At 41.4% G+C, this 18,019-nt stretch overlaps 1 protein-coding gene across 1 annotated transcript in view; it reads left to right on the plus strand.

Annotated features, from left to right (window-relative positions):
• The window catches only part of atl1 (atlastin GTPase 1), a 46,781-nt gene that overhangs the window by 15,858 nt on the left and 12,904 nt on the right, over nt 1–18,019 (plus strand). Inside the window, exons 7-13 of the mRNA XM_065004375.1 lie at nt 1,258–1,350; nt 2,156–2,294; nt 2,853–2,980; nt 6,206–6,262; nt 14,551–14,622; nt 15,144–15,296; nt 16,892–17,170. Of these exons, the coding sequence (XP_064860447.1) occupies nt 1,258–1,350; nt 2,156–2,294; nt 2,853–2,980; nt 6,206–6,262; nt 14,551–14,622; nt 15,144–15,296; nt 16,892–17,170 (921 nt within the window). The remainder of the gene's footprint in view (nt 1–1,257; nt 1,351–2,155; nt 2,295–2,852; nt 2,981–6,205; nt 6,263–14,550; nt 14,623–15,143; nt 15,297–16,891; nt 17,171–18,019) is intronic.

An 18,019-nucleotide genomic window follows, 5' to 3' on the forward strand; every position in this document is an offset into this window, starting at 1 on the left:
TCCCCTGAACAAGGCAGCTAACCCACTGTTCCCCTGAACAAGGCAGTTAACCCACTGTTCCCCTGAACAAGGCAGCTAACCCACTGTTCCCCTGAACACAGCAGTAACCCACTGTTCCCCTGAACAAGGCAGTTAACCCACTGTTCCCCTGAACAAGGCAGTTAACCCCCCTGTTCCCCTGAACAAGGCAGTTAACCCACTGTTCCCCTGAACAAGGCAGTTAACCCACTGTTCCCCTGAACAAGGCAGTTAACACACTGTTCCCCTGAACACGGCAGTTAACCCACTGTTCCCCTGAACAAGGCAGTTAACCCACTGTTCCCCTGAACAAGGCAGTTAACCCACTGTTCCCCTGAACAAGGCAGTTAACACACTGTTCCCCTGAACAAGGCAGTTAACCCACTGTTCCCCTGAACAAGGCAGTTAACCCACTGTTCCCCTGAACAAGGCAGTTAACCCACTGTTCCCCTGAACAAGGCAGTTAACACACTGTTCCCCTGAACACGGCAGTTAACCCACTGTTCCCCTGAACAAGGCAGTTAACCCACTGTTCCCCTGAACAAGGCAGTTAACCCACTGTTCCTAGGCTGTCATTCTTAATTGACTTGCCTATTTAAACAAAAACAAATTATTTAAAAAATAATTCAGTTTACCAGAGCAGGAACTATTTACAGAGCCTTCAGAAAGTATTCAGACCCCTTTGACTTGTTCCATATTTTGTTGTGTTGCAGCCTTTTTTTTTCTTCTCAGGACAGTGACACAATCTCAATTTAATCTTTTAAATATATATATTTTAAAAATATATATTTTTAAGTCAAGGGGTGTGAACACATTCTGAAGGAACTGTACATCCTCTCTACTTTGGTAATGTAACAGTATAACTTTAGACCGTCCCCTCGCCCATACCCGGGCGCGAACCAGGGACCCTCTGCACACGTCAACAACAGTCACCCTCGAAGCATCGTTACTCATCGCTCCACAAAAAGTCGCGGCCCTTGCAGAGCAAAGTGGAACCACTACTTCAAGGTCTCGGAGTGAGTGACGTCACCGATTGAAACGCTATTTAGCGCCGCACCACCGCTAACTAAGCTAGCAGTTTCACCTCCGTTACAGTAGTTTATTTTGATACACTTTACTCTATGTTAGTCAGCGCATACATGATGTTAGTTATCTCTACATACATTTTTAGAGGTGCTGTACATCAGCTCATGCTGTTTACTTCCTACTGTAACCTAGTGAACCTGTGTGTCGTTTCAGTCCATGATATTCCTAGTCCGGGATTGGAGTTTCCCTTACGAGTTTGGCTATGGACAGGAAGGAGGCATGAAGTTCCTGGAGAAGAGGCTCAAGGTCAGAGGTCACAGATGATTTTTCGTGGAGCATCTAAAGATAAAAACAACAACAACAACAACAACAGTTATATTAACAGTTTGTAATTCATTGAAACTGAAAGGGATACTATTTATTCTACATAATTATGTAAGCTATAATAATAATAATAATAATATAAGCAGATGTTTTCATCCGAAGAAACATACAGATCCCTGTGATCCCCTGCAGGACTGGATCTCACAGCCTCGGCATCAGTAGTAACAACAATGTTACCAACTGTGGTTGTGTCTCTGTCTGTGGTTGTGTCTCTGTCTGTGGTTGTGTCTCTGTCTGTGGTTGTGTCTCTGTCTGTGGTTGTGTCTCTGTCTGTGGTTGGTCTGTGGTTGTGTCTCTGTCTGTGGTTGTGTCTCTGTCTGTGGTTGTGTCTCTGTCTGTTACCAACTGTGGTTGTGTCTCTGTCTGTGGTTGTGTCTCTGTCTGTGGTTGTGTCTCTGTCTGTTACCAACTGTGGTTGTGTCTCTGTCTGTGGTTGTGTCTCTGTCTGTGGTTGTGTCTCTGTCTGTGGTTGTGTCTCTGTCTCTGTCTGTGGTTGTGTCTCTGTCTGTGGTTGTGTCTCTGTCTGTGGTTGTGTCTCTGTCTGTGGTTGTGTCTCTGTCTGTGGTTGTATCTCTGTCTTTCTGGGGTTGGTCTGCGGTTGTATCTCTGGCTGTGTGTGTCTGTGTCCGCCTGTGTCTGTGGTTGGTCGGTGGTTGTACGTGTCTGCGCGTGTCTGTGGTTGGTCTGTGGCCGTACGTGTCTGTGGTTGTGTGTGTCTGTGTTCTAGATCTCTGAGAATCAGCATGAGGAGCTGCAGAACGTTCGTAAACACATCCACTCCTGCTTCACCAACATCTCCTGCTTCCTGATGCCCCACCCCGGACTCAAAGTGGCCACCAACCCCAACTTCGACGGCAGACTCAAAGGTCAACTACGTCCCGATCACCCGGTCTTAATACACACACAGCACAGTTTGTTTCCTACAGAAAATATACAGTAACTGTCTGATCAAATTCCATATAATAGAGAATGTTCAAGGAATTATGAAATTGTCACACCATGACAAGAAGGACACTAGTAGTTTTTTTTTCTATAAACCGACTATTCATCTCCCTAACCTGTGTGCAGAGGGTCGCTGGTTATTGCCCAGCTCAGGGTCATCAGCACTACTGTTATACATAACGACCTTTCCAATCTTCTCCCTAACCCGTGTGCAGAGGGCCGCTGGTTATCGCCCAGCTCAGGGTCATCAGCACTACTGTTATACATAACGACCTTTCCAATCTTCTCCCTAACCCGTGTGCAGAGGGCCGCTGGTTATCGCCCAGCTCAGGGTCATCAGCACTACTGTTATACATAACGACCTTTCCAATCTTCTCCCTAACCCGTGTGCAGAGGGCCGCTGGTTATCGCCCAGCTCAGGGTCATCAGCACTACTCTTATACATAACGACCTTTCCAATCTTCTCCCTAACCCGTGTGCAGAGATCGACCGTGAGTTCATCAACAACCTGCAGGTGCTGGTCCCGTGGCTGCTGAGTCCCAGGAACCTGGATGTCAAGGAGATCAACGGCAGCAACATCACCTGCAGAGGCCTGCTGGAGTACTTCAAGGTTAGAGACAGAGATTTTAAAGAGATGATACTATATGTACCTATATAATACTGTATGTATCTATATCTATATGATACTGTATGTATCTATATGATACTGTATGTATCTATATGATACTGTATGTACCTACATCTATATGATACTGTATGTATCTATATGATACTGTATGTATCTATATCTATATGATACTGTATGTACCTACATCTATATGATACTGTATGTATCTATATGATACTGTATGTATCTATATGATACTGTATGTATCTATATCTATATGATACTGTATGTATCTATATCTATATAATACTGTATGTATCTATATGATACTGTATGTATCTATATCTATATGATACTGTATGTATCTATATCTATATGATACTGTATGTATCTATATAATACTGTATGTATCTATATGATACTGTATGTACCTATATCTATATGATACTGTATGTATCTATATCTATATGATACTGTATGTACCTATATCTATATGATACTGTATGTATCTATATCTATATGATACTGTATGTACCTATATCTATATAATACTGTATGTATCTATATCTATATAATACTGTATGTATCTATATGATACTGTATGTATCTATATAATACTGTATGTATCTATATAATACTGTATGTATCTATATGATACTGTATGTACCTATATCTATATGATACTGTATGTACCTACATCTATATGATACTGTATGTATCTATATGATACTGTATGTATCTATATCTATATGATACTGTATGTACCTACATCTATATGATACTGTATGTATCTATATGATACTGTATGTATCTATATCTATATGATACTGTATGTACCTACATCTATATGATACTGTATGTATCTATATAATACTGTATGTATCTATATGATACTGTATGTATCTATATGATACTGTATGTATCTATATGATACTGTATGTATCTATATGATACTGTATGTATCTATATCTATATGATACTGTATGTATCTATATAATACTGTATGTATCTATATGATACTGTATGTACCTATATCTATATGATACTGTATGTACCTACATCTATATGATACTGTATGTATCTATATGATACTGTATGTATCTATATCTATATGATACTGTATGTACCTACATCTATATGATACTGTATGTATCTATATAATACTGTATGTATCTATATGATACTGTATGTATCTATATGATACTGTATGTATCTATATGATACTGTATGTATCTATATGATACTGTATGTATCTATATCTATATGATACTGTATGTATCTATATAATACTGTATGTATCTATATGATACTGTATGTACCTACATCTATATGATACTGTATGTATCTATATGATACTGTATGTATCTATATCTATATGATACTGTATGTACCTACATCTATATGATACTGTATGTATCTATATAATACTGTATGTATCTATATGATACTGTATGTATCTATATGATACTGTATGTATCTATATGATACTGTATGTACCTACATCTATATGATACTGTATATATCTATATGATACTGTATGTATCTATATGATACTGTATGTATCTATATCTATATGATACTGTATGTATCTATATCTATATGATACTGTATGTATCTATATCTATATGATACTGTATGTATCTATATGATACCGTATGTATCTATATGATACTGTATGTATCTATATGATACTGTATGTATCTATATCTATATGATACTGTATGTATCTATATCTATATGATACTGTATGTATCTATATAATACTGTATGTATCTATATGATACTGTATGTACCTATATCTATATGATACTGTATGTACCTACATCTATATGATACTGTATGTATCTACATGATACTGTATGTATCTATATCTATATGATACTGTATGTACCTACATCTATATGATACTGTATGTATCTATATAATACTGTATGTATCTATATGATACTGTATGTATCTATATGATACTGTATGTATCTATATGATACTGTATGTACCTACATCTATATGATACTGTATGTATCTATATAATACTGTATGTATCTATATCTATATGATACTGTATATATCTATATGATACTGTATGTATCTATATGATACTGTATGTATCTATATCTATATGATACTGTATGTATCTATATCTATATGATACTGTATGTATCTATATCTATATGATACTGTATGTATCTATATGATACTGTATGTATCTATATCTATATGATACTGTATGTATCTATATCTATATGATACTGTATGTATCTATATGATACTGTATGTATCTATATCTATATGATACTGTATGTATCTATATCTATATGATACTGTATGTATCTACATCTATATGATACTGTATGTATCTATATAACACTGTATGTATCTATATGATACCGTATGTATCTATATGATACTGTATGTATCTATATGATACTGTATGTATCTATATCTATATGATACTGTATGTATCTATATCTATATGATACTGTATGTATCTATATGATACTGTATGTATCTATATCTATATGATACTGTATGTATCTATATCTATATGATACTGTATGTATCTACATCTATATGATACTGTATGTATCTATATGATACTGTATGTATCTATATAACACTGTATGTATCTATATGATACTGTATGTATCTATATAACACTGTATGTATCTATATGATACTGTATGTATCTATATAACACTGTATGTATCTATATGATACTGTATGTATCTATATGATACTGTATGTATCTATATCTATATGATACTGTATGTATCTATATCTATATGATACTGTATGTATCTATATGATACTGTATGTATCTATATCTATATGATACTGTATGTATCTATATCTATATGATACTGTATGTATCTACATCTATATGATACTGTATGTATCTATATGATACTGTATGTATCTATATAACACTGTATGTATCTATATGATACTGTATGTATCTATATAACACTGTATGTATCTATATGATACTGTATGTATCTATATAACACTGTATGTATCTATATGATACCGTATGTATCTATATGATACTGTATGTATCTATATGTACTACATGAATCCATATGTGTTATTTCATAGTTTTGATGTCTTCACTATTATTCCACAATGTAGAAAATAGTACAAATAAAGAAAAACCCTGGAATGAGTAGGTGTGTCCAAACTTTTAACTGGTAATGTAGGTGTTTGGTGACATTATCTTTTTTCTTTCAGGCATACATCAAAATCTACCAGGGTGAGGAGCTGCCACACCCTAAGTCCATGCTGCAGGTACACAATTACCTCCTTGTCTTATAGCTTATAGTGTTATGCCTAAAGGTGGCCTTGTGGCTAGAACGTCTGCCCTGAGATTAGAAAGTTCGGAGTACAGTCCCCGGCCGAGTCATACTAAATACTGAGTCATATTAAAGACAAAAAATAGGGCACAATGCGTCTCTGCTTGGCACTCGTAGTTGTGCAGTTATTGTCAGTAGTTTTGACCGGTAGTTGTGGTCAGTAGTTGTGCAGTTATTGTCAGTAGTTTTGACCGGTAGTGGAGGTCGGTAGTTGTGTGGTTGTGGTCAGTAGTTGTGTGGTTGTGGTCAGTAGTTGTATGGTTGTGGTCAGTAGTTGTGTGGTTGTGGTCAGTAGTTGTGTGGTTGTGGTCAGTAGTTGTGGTCAGTAGTTGTATGGTTGTGGTCAGTAGTTGTGTGGTTGTGGCAAGTAGTTATGGTCAGCGGTTGTGGTCAGTATTTTATTTGATTGTGGTCAGTAATTGTGGTCACTAGTTGTGTGGTTGTGGTCAGTATTTGTGTGGTTGTGGTCAGTATTTGTGTGGTTGTGGTCAGTAGGTGTGTGGTTGTGGTCAGTAGTTGTGTGGTTGTGGTCAGTAGTTGTGTGGTTGTGGTCAGTAGTTGTGGTCAGTAGGTGTGTGGTTGTAGTCAGTAGTTGTATGGTTGTGGTCAGTAGTTGTGTGATTGTGGTCAGTAGTTGTGTGGTTGTGGTCAGTAGTTGTATGGTTGTGGTCAGTAGTTGTATGGTTGTGGTCAGTAGTTGTGGTCAGTAGTTGTATGGTTGTGGTCAGCGGTTGTGTGGTTGTGGTCAGTATTTTATTTGATTGTGGTCAGTAATTGTGGTCACTAGTGGTGTGGTTGTGGTCAGTATTTGTGGTTGTGGTCAGTATTTGTTGTTGGTAGTTGTGTGGTTGTGGTCAGTAGGTGTGTGGTTGTGGTCAGTATTTGTGTGGTTGTGGTCAGTAGGTGTGTGGCTGTGGTCAGTAGTTGTATGGTTGTGGTCAGTAGTTGTATGGTTGTGGTCAGTAGTTGTGTGGTTGTGGTCAGTAGTTGTATGGTGGTGGTCAGTAGTTGTGTGGTTGTGGTCAGTAGTTGTGTGGTTGTGGTCAGTAGTTGTATGGTGGTGGTCAGTAGTTGTGGTCAGTAGTTGTGTGGTTGTGGTCAGTAGTTGTGTGGTTGTGGTCAGTAGTTGTGTGGTTGTGGTCAGTAGTTGTGGTCAGTATTTGTGTGGTTGTGGTCAGTAGTTGTGTGGTTGTGGTCAGTAGTTGTGTGGTTGTGGTCAGTAGTTGTGTGGTTGTGGTCAGTAGTTGTATGGTTGTGGTCAGTAGTTGTGGTCAGTAGTTGTATGGTTGTGGTCAGTAGTTGTGTGGTTGTGGTCAGTAGTTGTGTGGTTGTGGTCAGTAGTTGTGTGGTTGTGGTCAGTAGTTGTGGTCAGTAGTTGTGTGGTTGTGGTCAGTAGTTGTGTGGTTGTGGTCAGTAGTTGTGGTCAGTAGTTGTGGTCAGTATTTGTGTGGTTGTGGTCTGTAGTTGTGTGGTTGTGGTCAGTAGTTGTATGGTTGTGGTCAGTAGTTGTGTGGTTGTGGTCAGTAGTTGTGTGGTTGTGGTCAGTAGTTGTGTGGTTGTGGTCAGTAGTTGTATGGTTGTGGTCAGTAGTTGTGGTCAGTAGTTGTATGGTTGTGGTCAGTAGTTGTGTGGTTGTAGTCAGTAGTTGTGTGGTTGTGGTCAGTAGTTGTGTGGTTGTGGTCAGTAGTTGTATGGTTGTGGTCAGTAGTTGTGTGGTTGTGGCAAGTAGTTATGGTCAGCGGTTGTGTGGTTGTGGTCAGTATTTTATTTGATTGTGGTCAGTAATTGTGGTCACTAGTTGTGTGGTTGTGGTCAGTATTTGTGGTTGTGGTCAGTATTTGTTGTTGGTAGTTGTGTGGTTGTGGTCAGTAGGTGTGTGGTTGTGGTCAGTATTTGTGTGGTTGTGGTCAGTAGTTGTGTGGTTGTGGTCTGTAGTTGTGTGGTTGTGGTCAGTAGTTGTATGGTTGTGGTCAGTAGTTGTGTGGTTGTGGTCAGTAGTTGTGTGGTTGTGGTCAGTAGTTGTGGTCAGTAGTTGTATGGTTGTGGTCAGTAGTTGTGTGGTTGTGGCAAGTAGTTATGGTCAGCGGTTGTGGTCAGTATTTTATTTGATTGTGGTCAGTAATTGTGGTCACTAGTTGTGTGGTTGTGGTCAGTATTTGTGGTTGTGGTCAGTATTTGTGTGGTTGTGGTCAGTAGGTGTGTGGTTGTGGTCAGTAGTTGTGTGGTTGTGGTCAGTAGTTGTGGTCAGTATTTGTGTGGTTGTGGTCAGTAGTTGTGGTCAGTAGGTGTGTGGTTGTAGTCAGTAGTTGTGTGGTTGTGGTCAGTAGTTGTGTGATTGTGGTCAGTAGTTGTGTGGTTGTGGTCAGTAGTTGTATGGTTGTGGTCAGTAGTTGTATGGTTGTGGTCAGTAGTTGTGGTCAGTAGTTGTATGGTTGTGGTCAGCGGTTGTGTGGTTGTGGTCAGTATTTTATTTGATTGTGGTCAGTAATTGTGGTCACTAGTGGTGTGGTTGTGGTCAGTATTTGTGGTTGTGGTCAGTATTTGTTGTTGGTAGTTGTGTGGTTGTGGTCAGTAGGTGTGTGGTTGTGGTCAGTATTTGTGTGGTTGTGGTCAGTAGGTGTGTGGCTGTGGTCAGTAGTTGTATGGTTGTGGTCAGTAGTTGTATGGTTGTGGTCAGTAGTTGTGTGGTTGTGGTCAGTAGTTGTATGGTGGTGGTCAGTAGTTGTGTGGTTGTGGTCAGTAGTTGTGTGGTTGTGGTCAGTAGTTGTATGGTGGTGGTCAGTAGTTGTGGTCAGTAGTTGTGTGGTTGTGGTCAGTAGTTGTGTGGTTGTGGTCAGTAGTTGTGTGGTTGTGGTCAGTAGTTGTGGTCAGTAGTTGTGGTCAGTATTTGTGTGGTTGTGGTCAGTAGTTGTGTGGTTGTGGTCAGTAGTTGTGTGGTTGTGGTCAGTAGTTGTGTGGTTGTGGTCAGTAGTTGTATGGTTGTGGTCAGTAGTTGTGGTCAGTAGTTGTATGGTTGTGGTCAGTAGTTGTGTGGTTGTGGTCAGTAGTTGTGTGGTTGTGGTCAGTAGTTGTATGGTTGTGGTCAGTAGTTGTGTGGTTGTGGTCAGTAGTTGTGGTCAGTAGTTGTGGTCAGTATTTGTGTGGTTGTGGTCAGTAGTTGTGTGGTTGTGGTCAGTAGTTGTGTGGTTGTGGTCAGTAGTTGTGTGGTTGTGGTCAGTAGTTGTATGGTTGTGGTCAGTAGTTGTGGTCAGTAGTTGTATGGTTGTGGTCAGTAGTTGTGTGGTTGTGGTCAGTAGTTGTGTGGTTGTGGTCAGTAGTTGTGTGGTTGTGGTCAGTAGTTGTGTGGTTGTGGTCAGTAGTTGTGTGGTTGTGGTCAGTAGTTGTGGTCAGTAGTTGTGGTCAGTATTTGTGTGGTTGTGGTCTGTAGTTGTGTGGTTGTGGTCAGTAGTTGTATGGTTGTGGTCAGTAGTTGTGTGGTTGTGGTCAGTAGTTGTGTGGTTGTGGTCAGTAGTTGTGTGGTTGTGGTCAGTAGTTGTATGGTTGTGGTCAGTAGTTGTGGTCAGTAGTTGTATGGTTGTGGTCAGTAGTTGTGTGGTTGTGGTCAGTAGTTGTGTGGTTGTGGTCAGTAGTTGTGTGGTTGTGGTCAGTAGTTGTATGGTTGTGGTCAGTAGTTGTGTGGTTGTGGCAAGTAGTTATGGTCAGCGGTTGTGTGGTTGTGGTCAGTATTTTATTTGATGTGGTCAGTAATTGTGGTCACTAGTTGTGTGGTTGTGGTCAGTATTTGTGGTTGTGGTCAGTATTTGTTGTTGGTAGTTGTGTGGTTGTGGTCAGTAGGTGTGTGGTTGTGGTCAGTATTTGTGTGGTTGTGGTCAGTAGTTGTGTGGTTGTGGTCAGTAGTTGTGGTCAGTAGTTGTGTGGTTGTGATCAGTAGGTGTGTGGTTGTGGTCAGTAGTTGTGTGGTTGTGGTCAGTAGTTGTATGGTTGTGGTCAGTAGTTGTGGTCAGTAGTTGTGTGGTTGTGGTCAGTAGTTGTGTGGTTGTGGTCAGTAGTTGTATGGTTGTGGTCAGTAGTTGTGGTCAGTAGTTGTGTGGTTGTGGTCAGTAGTTGTATGGTTGTGGTCAGTAGTTATGGTCAGCGGTTGTGTGGTTGTGGTCAGTATTTGATTTGATTGTGGTCAGTAATTGTGGTCACTAGTTGTGTGGTTGTGGTCAGTATTTGTGGTTGTGGTCAGTATTTGTTGTTGGTAGTTGTGTGGTTGTGGTCAGTAGCTGTGGTTGGTAGTTGTGTGATTGTGGTCAGTAGTTGTGTGGTTATGGTCAGTAGTTGTGGACAGTATTTGTGTGGTTGTGGTCAGTAGTTGTGTGGTTGTGGTCAGTAGCTGTGGTCAGTAGTTGTGTGGTTGTAGTCAGGAGTTGTGTGGTTGTTGTCAGTAGTTGTGGTCAGTAGCTGGGGTAAGTAATTGTGTGGTTGTGGTCACTAGTTGTGTGGTTGTGGTCATTAGTGTGTGGTTGTGGTTGGTAGTTGTGTGGTTGTAGTCAGTAGTTATGGTCAGTAGTTGTGTGATTATGGTCAGTAGTTGTGGTCCATAGTTATGATCCGTGGTTATATGGTTGTGGTCAGTAGATTTGTGGTTGTTTATTTATTTTATTTTTATTTCACCTTTATTTAACCAGGTAGGCTAGTTGAGAACAAGTTCTCATTTACAACTGCGACCTGGCCAAGATAAAGCATAGCAGTGTGAACAGACAACACAGAGTTACACATGGAGTAAACAATTAACAAGTCAATAACACAGTAGAAAAAAAAGAGAGTCTATATACATTGTGTGCAAAAGGCATGAGGAGGTAGGCGAATAATTAAAATTTTGCAGATTAACACTGGAGTGATAAATTATCAGATGGTCATATGCAAGTAGAGATACTGGTGTGCAAAAGAGCAGAAAAGTAAATAAATATAAACAGTATGGGGATGAGGTAGGTGAAAATGGGTGGGCTATTTACCGATAGACTATGTACAGCTGCAGCGATCGGTTAGCTGCTCAGATAGCAGATGTTTGAAGTTGGTGAGGGAGATAAAAGTCTCCAACTTCAGCGATTTTTGCAATTCGTTCCAGTCACAGGCAGCAGAGAACTGGAACGAAAGGCGGCCAAATGAGGTGTTGGCTTTAGGGATGATCAGTGAGATACACCTGCTGGAGCGCGTGCTACGGGTGGGTGTTGCCATCGTGACCTGTGAACTGAGATAAGGCGGTCAGGTTGTGGTCAGCTGTAATCACTACCAAAGGTGGTCAGGAGTTGTGGTCAGAAGTTGTGTGGTTATGGTCAGTAGTTGTGTGGTTGTGGTCAGTAGTTGTGTGGTTGTGGTCAGTAGTTGTGTGGTCAGTAGTTGTGTGGTCACATATAGTGTGGTTGTGGTCAGTATTTGTGTGGTTGTGGTCAGTAGTTGTGTGGTTGTGGTCAGTAGTTGTGTGGTTGTTGTCAGTAGTTGTGTGGTTGTGGTCAGTAGTTGTGTGGTTGTGGTCAGTAGTTGTGTGGTTGTGGTCAGTAGTTGTGTGGTCACATATAGTGTGGTTGTGGTCAGTAGTTATGTGGTTCAGTAGTTGTGGTCAGGGATTGTGGTCAGTGGTTTGTTCAATAGTTATGGTTAGTAGTTGTGTGGTTCAGTAGTTGTGTAGTAGTGGTCAGGGATTGTGGTCAGTGGTTTGTTCAATTGTTATGGTCAGTAGTTTTGTGGACACAAGGCGAAATATACACTTGAGTTGCTTACCAAGACGACATTGAATGTTCATGAGTGTCCTAGTTACAGTTGATTTAAATCGGCTTGAAACTTTATGGCAAGACTTTAATCAAATCAAATCAAATCCAATGTATTTATAAAGCCCTTCGTACATCAGCTGATATCTCAAAGTGCTGTACAGAAACCCAGCCTAAAACCCCAAACAGCAAGCAATGCAGGTGTAGAAGCACGTAGTTGCACTTTAAAATGGCTGTCTAGCTAGATCAACAACCAACTTGACAGAGCTTGACGAATTACAATAATTATAATGTGCAAATATTGTACAATCCAGGTCTGCAAAACTCTTAGAGACTTACCCAGAAAGACTCACAGCTGTAATCACTCTTAGAGACTTACCCAGAAAGACTCACAGCTGTAATCACTCTTAAAGACTTACCCAGAAAGACTCACAGCTGTAATCACTCTTAGAGACTCACCCAGAAAGACTCACAGCTGTAATCACTCTTAGAGACTTACCCAGAAAGACTCACAGCTGTAATCACTCTTAGAGACTTACCCAGAAAGACTCACAGCTGTAATCACTCTTAGAGACTTACCCAGAAAGACTCACAGCTGTAATCACTCTTAGAGACTCACCCAGAAAGACTCACAGCAGTAATCACTCTTAGAGACTCACCCAGAAAGACTCACAGCAGTAATCACTCTTAGAGACTCACCCAGAAAGACTCACAGCAGTAATCACTCTTAGAGACTCACCCAGAAAGACTCACAGCAGTAATCACTACCAAAGGTGATTCTAACATGTAGCAAATCCAAATCAAATCAAATTCTATTGGTCACACATATTTAACAGACGTTATTGCAGGTGTAGCGAAATGCTTGTGTTCCTAGCTCCAACAGTGCAGTAGTATCAAAAAACGATTAACAACAATACACACAAATCTAAATGTAAAATAATTGGAATTAAGAAATATATAAATATTAGATTGAGCAATGTCAGAGTGGCATTGACTAAAAATACAGTAGACTAGAATACAGTATATACATATGAGATGTGTAAAGTAGTATGTAACATAATTTAAACATTATTAAAGTGACCAGTGTTCCATTATTAAAGGGACCAGTGTTCCATTATTAAAGTGACTAGTGTTCCATTATTAAAGTGACTAGTGTTCCATTATTAATGTGACCAGTGTTCCATTATTAAAGTGGCCAGTGTTTCATTATTAAAGGGACCAGTGTTCCATTATTAAAGGGACCAGTGTTCCATTATTAAAGTGACCAGTGTTCCATTATTAGTGACCAGTGTTTCATTATTAAAGTGACCAGTGTTCCATTATTAAAGTGACCAGTGTTCCATTATTAAAGTGACCAGTGTTCCATTATTAAAGTGACCAGTGTTCCATTATTAAAGTGACTAGTGTTCCATTATTAAATGGACCAGTGTTCCATTATTAAAGGGACCAGTGTTCCATTATTAAAGTGAATAGTGATTCTAAGTCTATGTATATAGGACAGCAGGGGTGTGAATACGAATGTAAAGTATTTCATTTTCAATTAATGTAATTAATTTTGAATTCAAGTTGTAACACAACAAAATGTGGAACAAGGAAAGGGTTAGCGTCATGTCCAGTTGGTGTTTTTTTTACCCGGTAAGTTGACTGAGAACACATTCTCATTTACATCAACGACCTGGGGAATAGTTATAGGGGAGATGAATGAGCCAAATCTAAGCTGGGGATGATTAGGTGACCGTGATGATATGAGGGCCAGATTGGGAATTTAGCCATGGACACCGAGGTTAGAGTCAGGACACCTGTTTAACGTCCTAGCTGAAAGATGGCACCCTACACAGGGCAATGTCCCCAATCACTACCCTGGGGCATAGGGATATTTGTTTTAAACCAGAGGGAAGAGTGCATCCCACTGGCCCTCCAACACCACTTCCAGTAGCATCTGGTCTCATACAGGGACCAATCAGGACCTACCCTGCTTAGCTTCAGAGGCAAACCAACAGTGGGATGCAGGGTGGTATGCTGCTGGTACTTGAACATCATGCTGCCTAGCACTACAGAAACAGGAGATCGGCTCATAGATAGGGGTCTTTCTCATCAAGCTGCCTCACACTACAGAAACAGGAGATAGACCCCTGCTCCTATGAGCTGTTCTCATCAACCTGCCTCACACTACAGAAACAGGAGATAGACCCCTGCTCCTATGAGCTGTTCTCATCAACCTGCCTCACACTACAGAAACAGGAGATAGACCCCTGCTCCTAGGAGCTGTTCTCATCAAGCTGCCTCACACTATAGAAACAGGAGATAGACCCCTGCTCCTATGAGCCATTCTCATAAGCTGCCTCACTAAAGAAACAGGCTCAGACAAGCCAAGGCTTACCGCATTACAATGCATTATGCCACATATATACTGTATATTCCCGACGAAGATATAACATGTGTTCTGTTGTGTTTTGTTGTCTTTCCTCAGGCCACAGCAGAGGCCAACAACCTGGCAGCAGTGGCAGCAGCCAGGGACCTGTACAACAGGAAGATGGAGCAGGTACTGTAAGAAGGTTGTTTCTATACTTACCTCCAATTCAAATGATGTTGCCTTCCTGAGACCTATTGAGAGCTTCTGTTGTCCCTCCCGGATCCAGAAACGTTTTTGACCCCCCCCCCGGCTAATGTTCCCCCCAGCCAATAGTCGCTGTCGTTGTCCCGGCCAATAGTCGGCGCCGGCGTACCCCCCCCCCCCAATAATTGTTTCCCCCGGCCAATAGTCATCCCCCCCGGCCAATAGTCGTTCTCCTGGAGAGTTAATACTCTTTTTCAGTCGTTTTTAAAACCTCTCCTCGGGGGACACCCAGCCGTTCCATGTATTTGATCTATTCCAGAGCTAGCGCACCTGATTCAACTTGTCAACTAATCATCAAGCCCTTGACCAGGTTAACCAGGTGAGCTAGTTCAGGGCTACAACAATGTTGTGAAACGTCTGGGTGTCCCCCAAGGAGATGTTGGAGAACCACTGCTCTATTATCACACTATGGTGAAGGTATCTAATAACCCTCCCTCCCTCTCCAGGTGTGTGGTGGGGACCGGCCCTTCCTGGCCCCAGCAGAGCTCCAGGCCAGACAGAGTGACATCAGAGAGGAAGCCCTCCAGGTGTTTCGGGGGGTGAAGAAGATGGGAGGGGAGGAGTTCAGCCGACGGTACCTGCTACAGCTGGAGGGAGAAGTACGTCACCGTGGTCTCCCCGCTCGGGAAACCAATATCTTTCATAACCGTTAGCCCGATTACGGAAATTCCCTCTTGGGTCGAGGGTCAGGCGACACCGATTTTAAGTCTCAAAGAAGTAAGGCTACCTCACTTACTGACTTTATTGTCCCCATGGGGACATTTTGTTGCAGTGTCATGTACACATTTAAAGTGGCGTTTAAATACAAACCAAATGGACAATACAACTTTCATAACAGTTACGCACCAATAAAAATAATAATAGTAAGAAATAAGAAAAAAAAAAAAACATTACATAAAAGAAAGAAGAAAAGCCTGCTGGCCTTACGGAGTCAATGGGAGCATTCGCACCTCATCACGAGATTGTATGTCTTGAGTCACCTCTGCTTCATTCAGCATTTCAAACAATCCACCTGAATACATAAACATTGAGGGGCGGTTTCCCGGACACAGATTAGACTAAGGACTTAATCTGTGCCCTGAACCCGCCCGTTAAATACATATTTGGCAAGTGGCAACCCAGCTAGCACATAACGTTCTGTGAACCATATTTTTCTTAGAGTTTGGTGAAAGCCTATGGATATTTGTTGCAAGATACCCAGTTATATTCTGTTCTCAGGCAGCAACAAAACTCTCTCAATCCTCTATCTTTTGTTCAAGTGCGTTGGCCACACCTCATCTTAAGGAGTGCTTGTTTTCCTTTGAAATGGGTTCTGTTTAAATAGACTCAAATTTATATGAATAAAAAAAACATTGCAAGCTAGTTTCATCCTAGCGGCACAGATGACTCATTCCATGGATAGAGATCAGAAGATCATAGTCTTGAATCTCACGGATGCCATGCCACAATAAAAAAGAAACGCGTTTTAATGTTTTATCTGTGCTTGGAGTTTAAATCAGATAACCTACGTTAGCAGTGAAAAGTAAAAGTTCTCAGAACATTATTAAACTATCTTCTCAGAACGTTAATAAGACCTCCCAGGAAAACGTTCAGGGAACCATAGTAAAATGTTCTCGGAACCTCCCTGGAACCATAGTAAAACGTTCTCAGAACCTCTCTGGAACCATAGTAAAACGTTCTCAGAACCTCCCTGGAACCATAGTAAAACGTTCTCAGAACCTCCCTGGAACCATAGTTAAACATTCTCAGAACCTCCCTGGAACCATAGTAAAACGTTCTCAGAACCATAGTAAAACGTTCTCAGAACCTCCCTGGAACCATAGTAAAACGTTCTCAGAACCTCCCTGGAACCATAGTAAAACGTTCTCAGAACCTCCCTGGAACCTAAAAATGTATGTTCCCAGAACAGGCGAAGTTTTCACTACCGTTCAGTTTTACCCGTCAGGCAATGTCTTTCGTTCTCAGAACCAATGAGAAACCAAAAACGTACATTCCCACAACTTCCAAGGAACCAAATGTGCTAGTTGGGAAGTGGAACCAATCACCTTAACTAGTGTTGCTTTGCCAGAATTCCGGTTTTCCAGGAATCCTGGTTGAAGGATTGCAGATTTTCCCTCCTGATTCCTGGATTTCTGAAAAACCCGGACATTTACTTGACTTTTGCAAACCTAAACATAACCAACCTATGTTTCAGGTGGACGAGGTGTTCGTTCAATACATCAAGCACAACGACTCCAAGAACATCTTCCACGCCGCCCGCACCCCGGCCACGCTGTTCGTGGTCATCTTCAGCATGTACGTGGTGGCGGGCATCACAGGCTTCGTGGGGGTGGACATCATCGCCAGCGTGTGTAATATGATTCTGGGCCTGGCGTTGATCACCCTGTGTACCTGGGCTTACATACGCTACTCTGGGGAGTACCGAGAGCTGGGTCAGGTCATTGACCAGGTGGCTGGAGCCCTCTGGGACCAGGTAAGTCCCAGAACTTGCTTTATATATGGCCTTATATATGGCCAGGAGGAGTAGCGTGAAGTTGTGCCTAGACCCGGATCTTGGTTCAAATCAAATCAAATGTATTTATATAGGCCTTCGTACATCAAATCAAATGTATTTATAAAGCCCTTCGTACATCAGCTGATATCTCAAAGTGCTGTACAGAAACCCAGCCTAAAACACCAAACAGCAAGCAATGCAGGTGTAGAAGCACGGTGGCTAGGAAAAACTCCCTAGAAAGGAAAAAAAAACCTAGGAAGAAACCTAGAGAGGAACCAGGCTATGTGGGGTGGCCAGTCCTCTTCTGGCTGTGCCGGGTTCAGTTTATAGTTTCCCCCACTAATGGATAAAGTTACAATTGGGAGAAAGGAAGCTGATCGTAGAACTCTACCAAGGGGAAAGTTCAGTGTGTCAAAATGGATAAGGTGTCCATTTTAGGACATTTGTCACCTTACTCCACCTCTGAGTCGATCCGGTATTTTATTTCTGACCATGCACTTGTAACAGTGTAGCTTCCGTCCCTCTCCTCGCCCCTACCTGGGCTCGAACCAGGGACCCTCTGCACACGTCAACAACAGCCACCCTCGAAGCATCGTTACCCATCGCGCCACAAAAGCGGAGGCCCTTGCAGGGCAAGGGGAACAACTACTTCAAGGTCTCAGAGCGAGTGACGTCACCGACTGAAACGCTATTAGCGCGCACCACCGCTAACGACCTAGCCATTTTCACATCGGCTACATACTCCACCGTCTTATCTTTTAAATGTGTACCTTTAACCCAATGAGTCTCACCATAACAGCGGGCACATTTTGGACTCCTAACCTAACC

The sequence above is a fragment of the Oncorhynchus nerka genome, linkage group LG18 (genome assembly GCF_034236695.1).
Source record: "Oncorhynchus nerka isolate Pitt River linkage group LG18, Oner_Uvic_2.0, whole genome shotgun sequence".
Lineage (NCBI taxonomy): Eukaryota > Metazoa > Chordata > Actinopteri > Salmoniformes > Salmonidae > Oncorhynchus > Oncorhynchus nerka.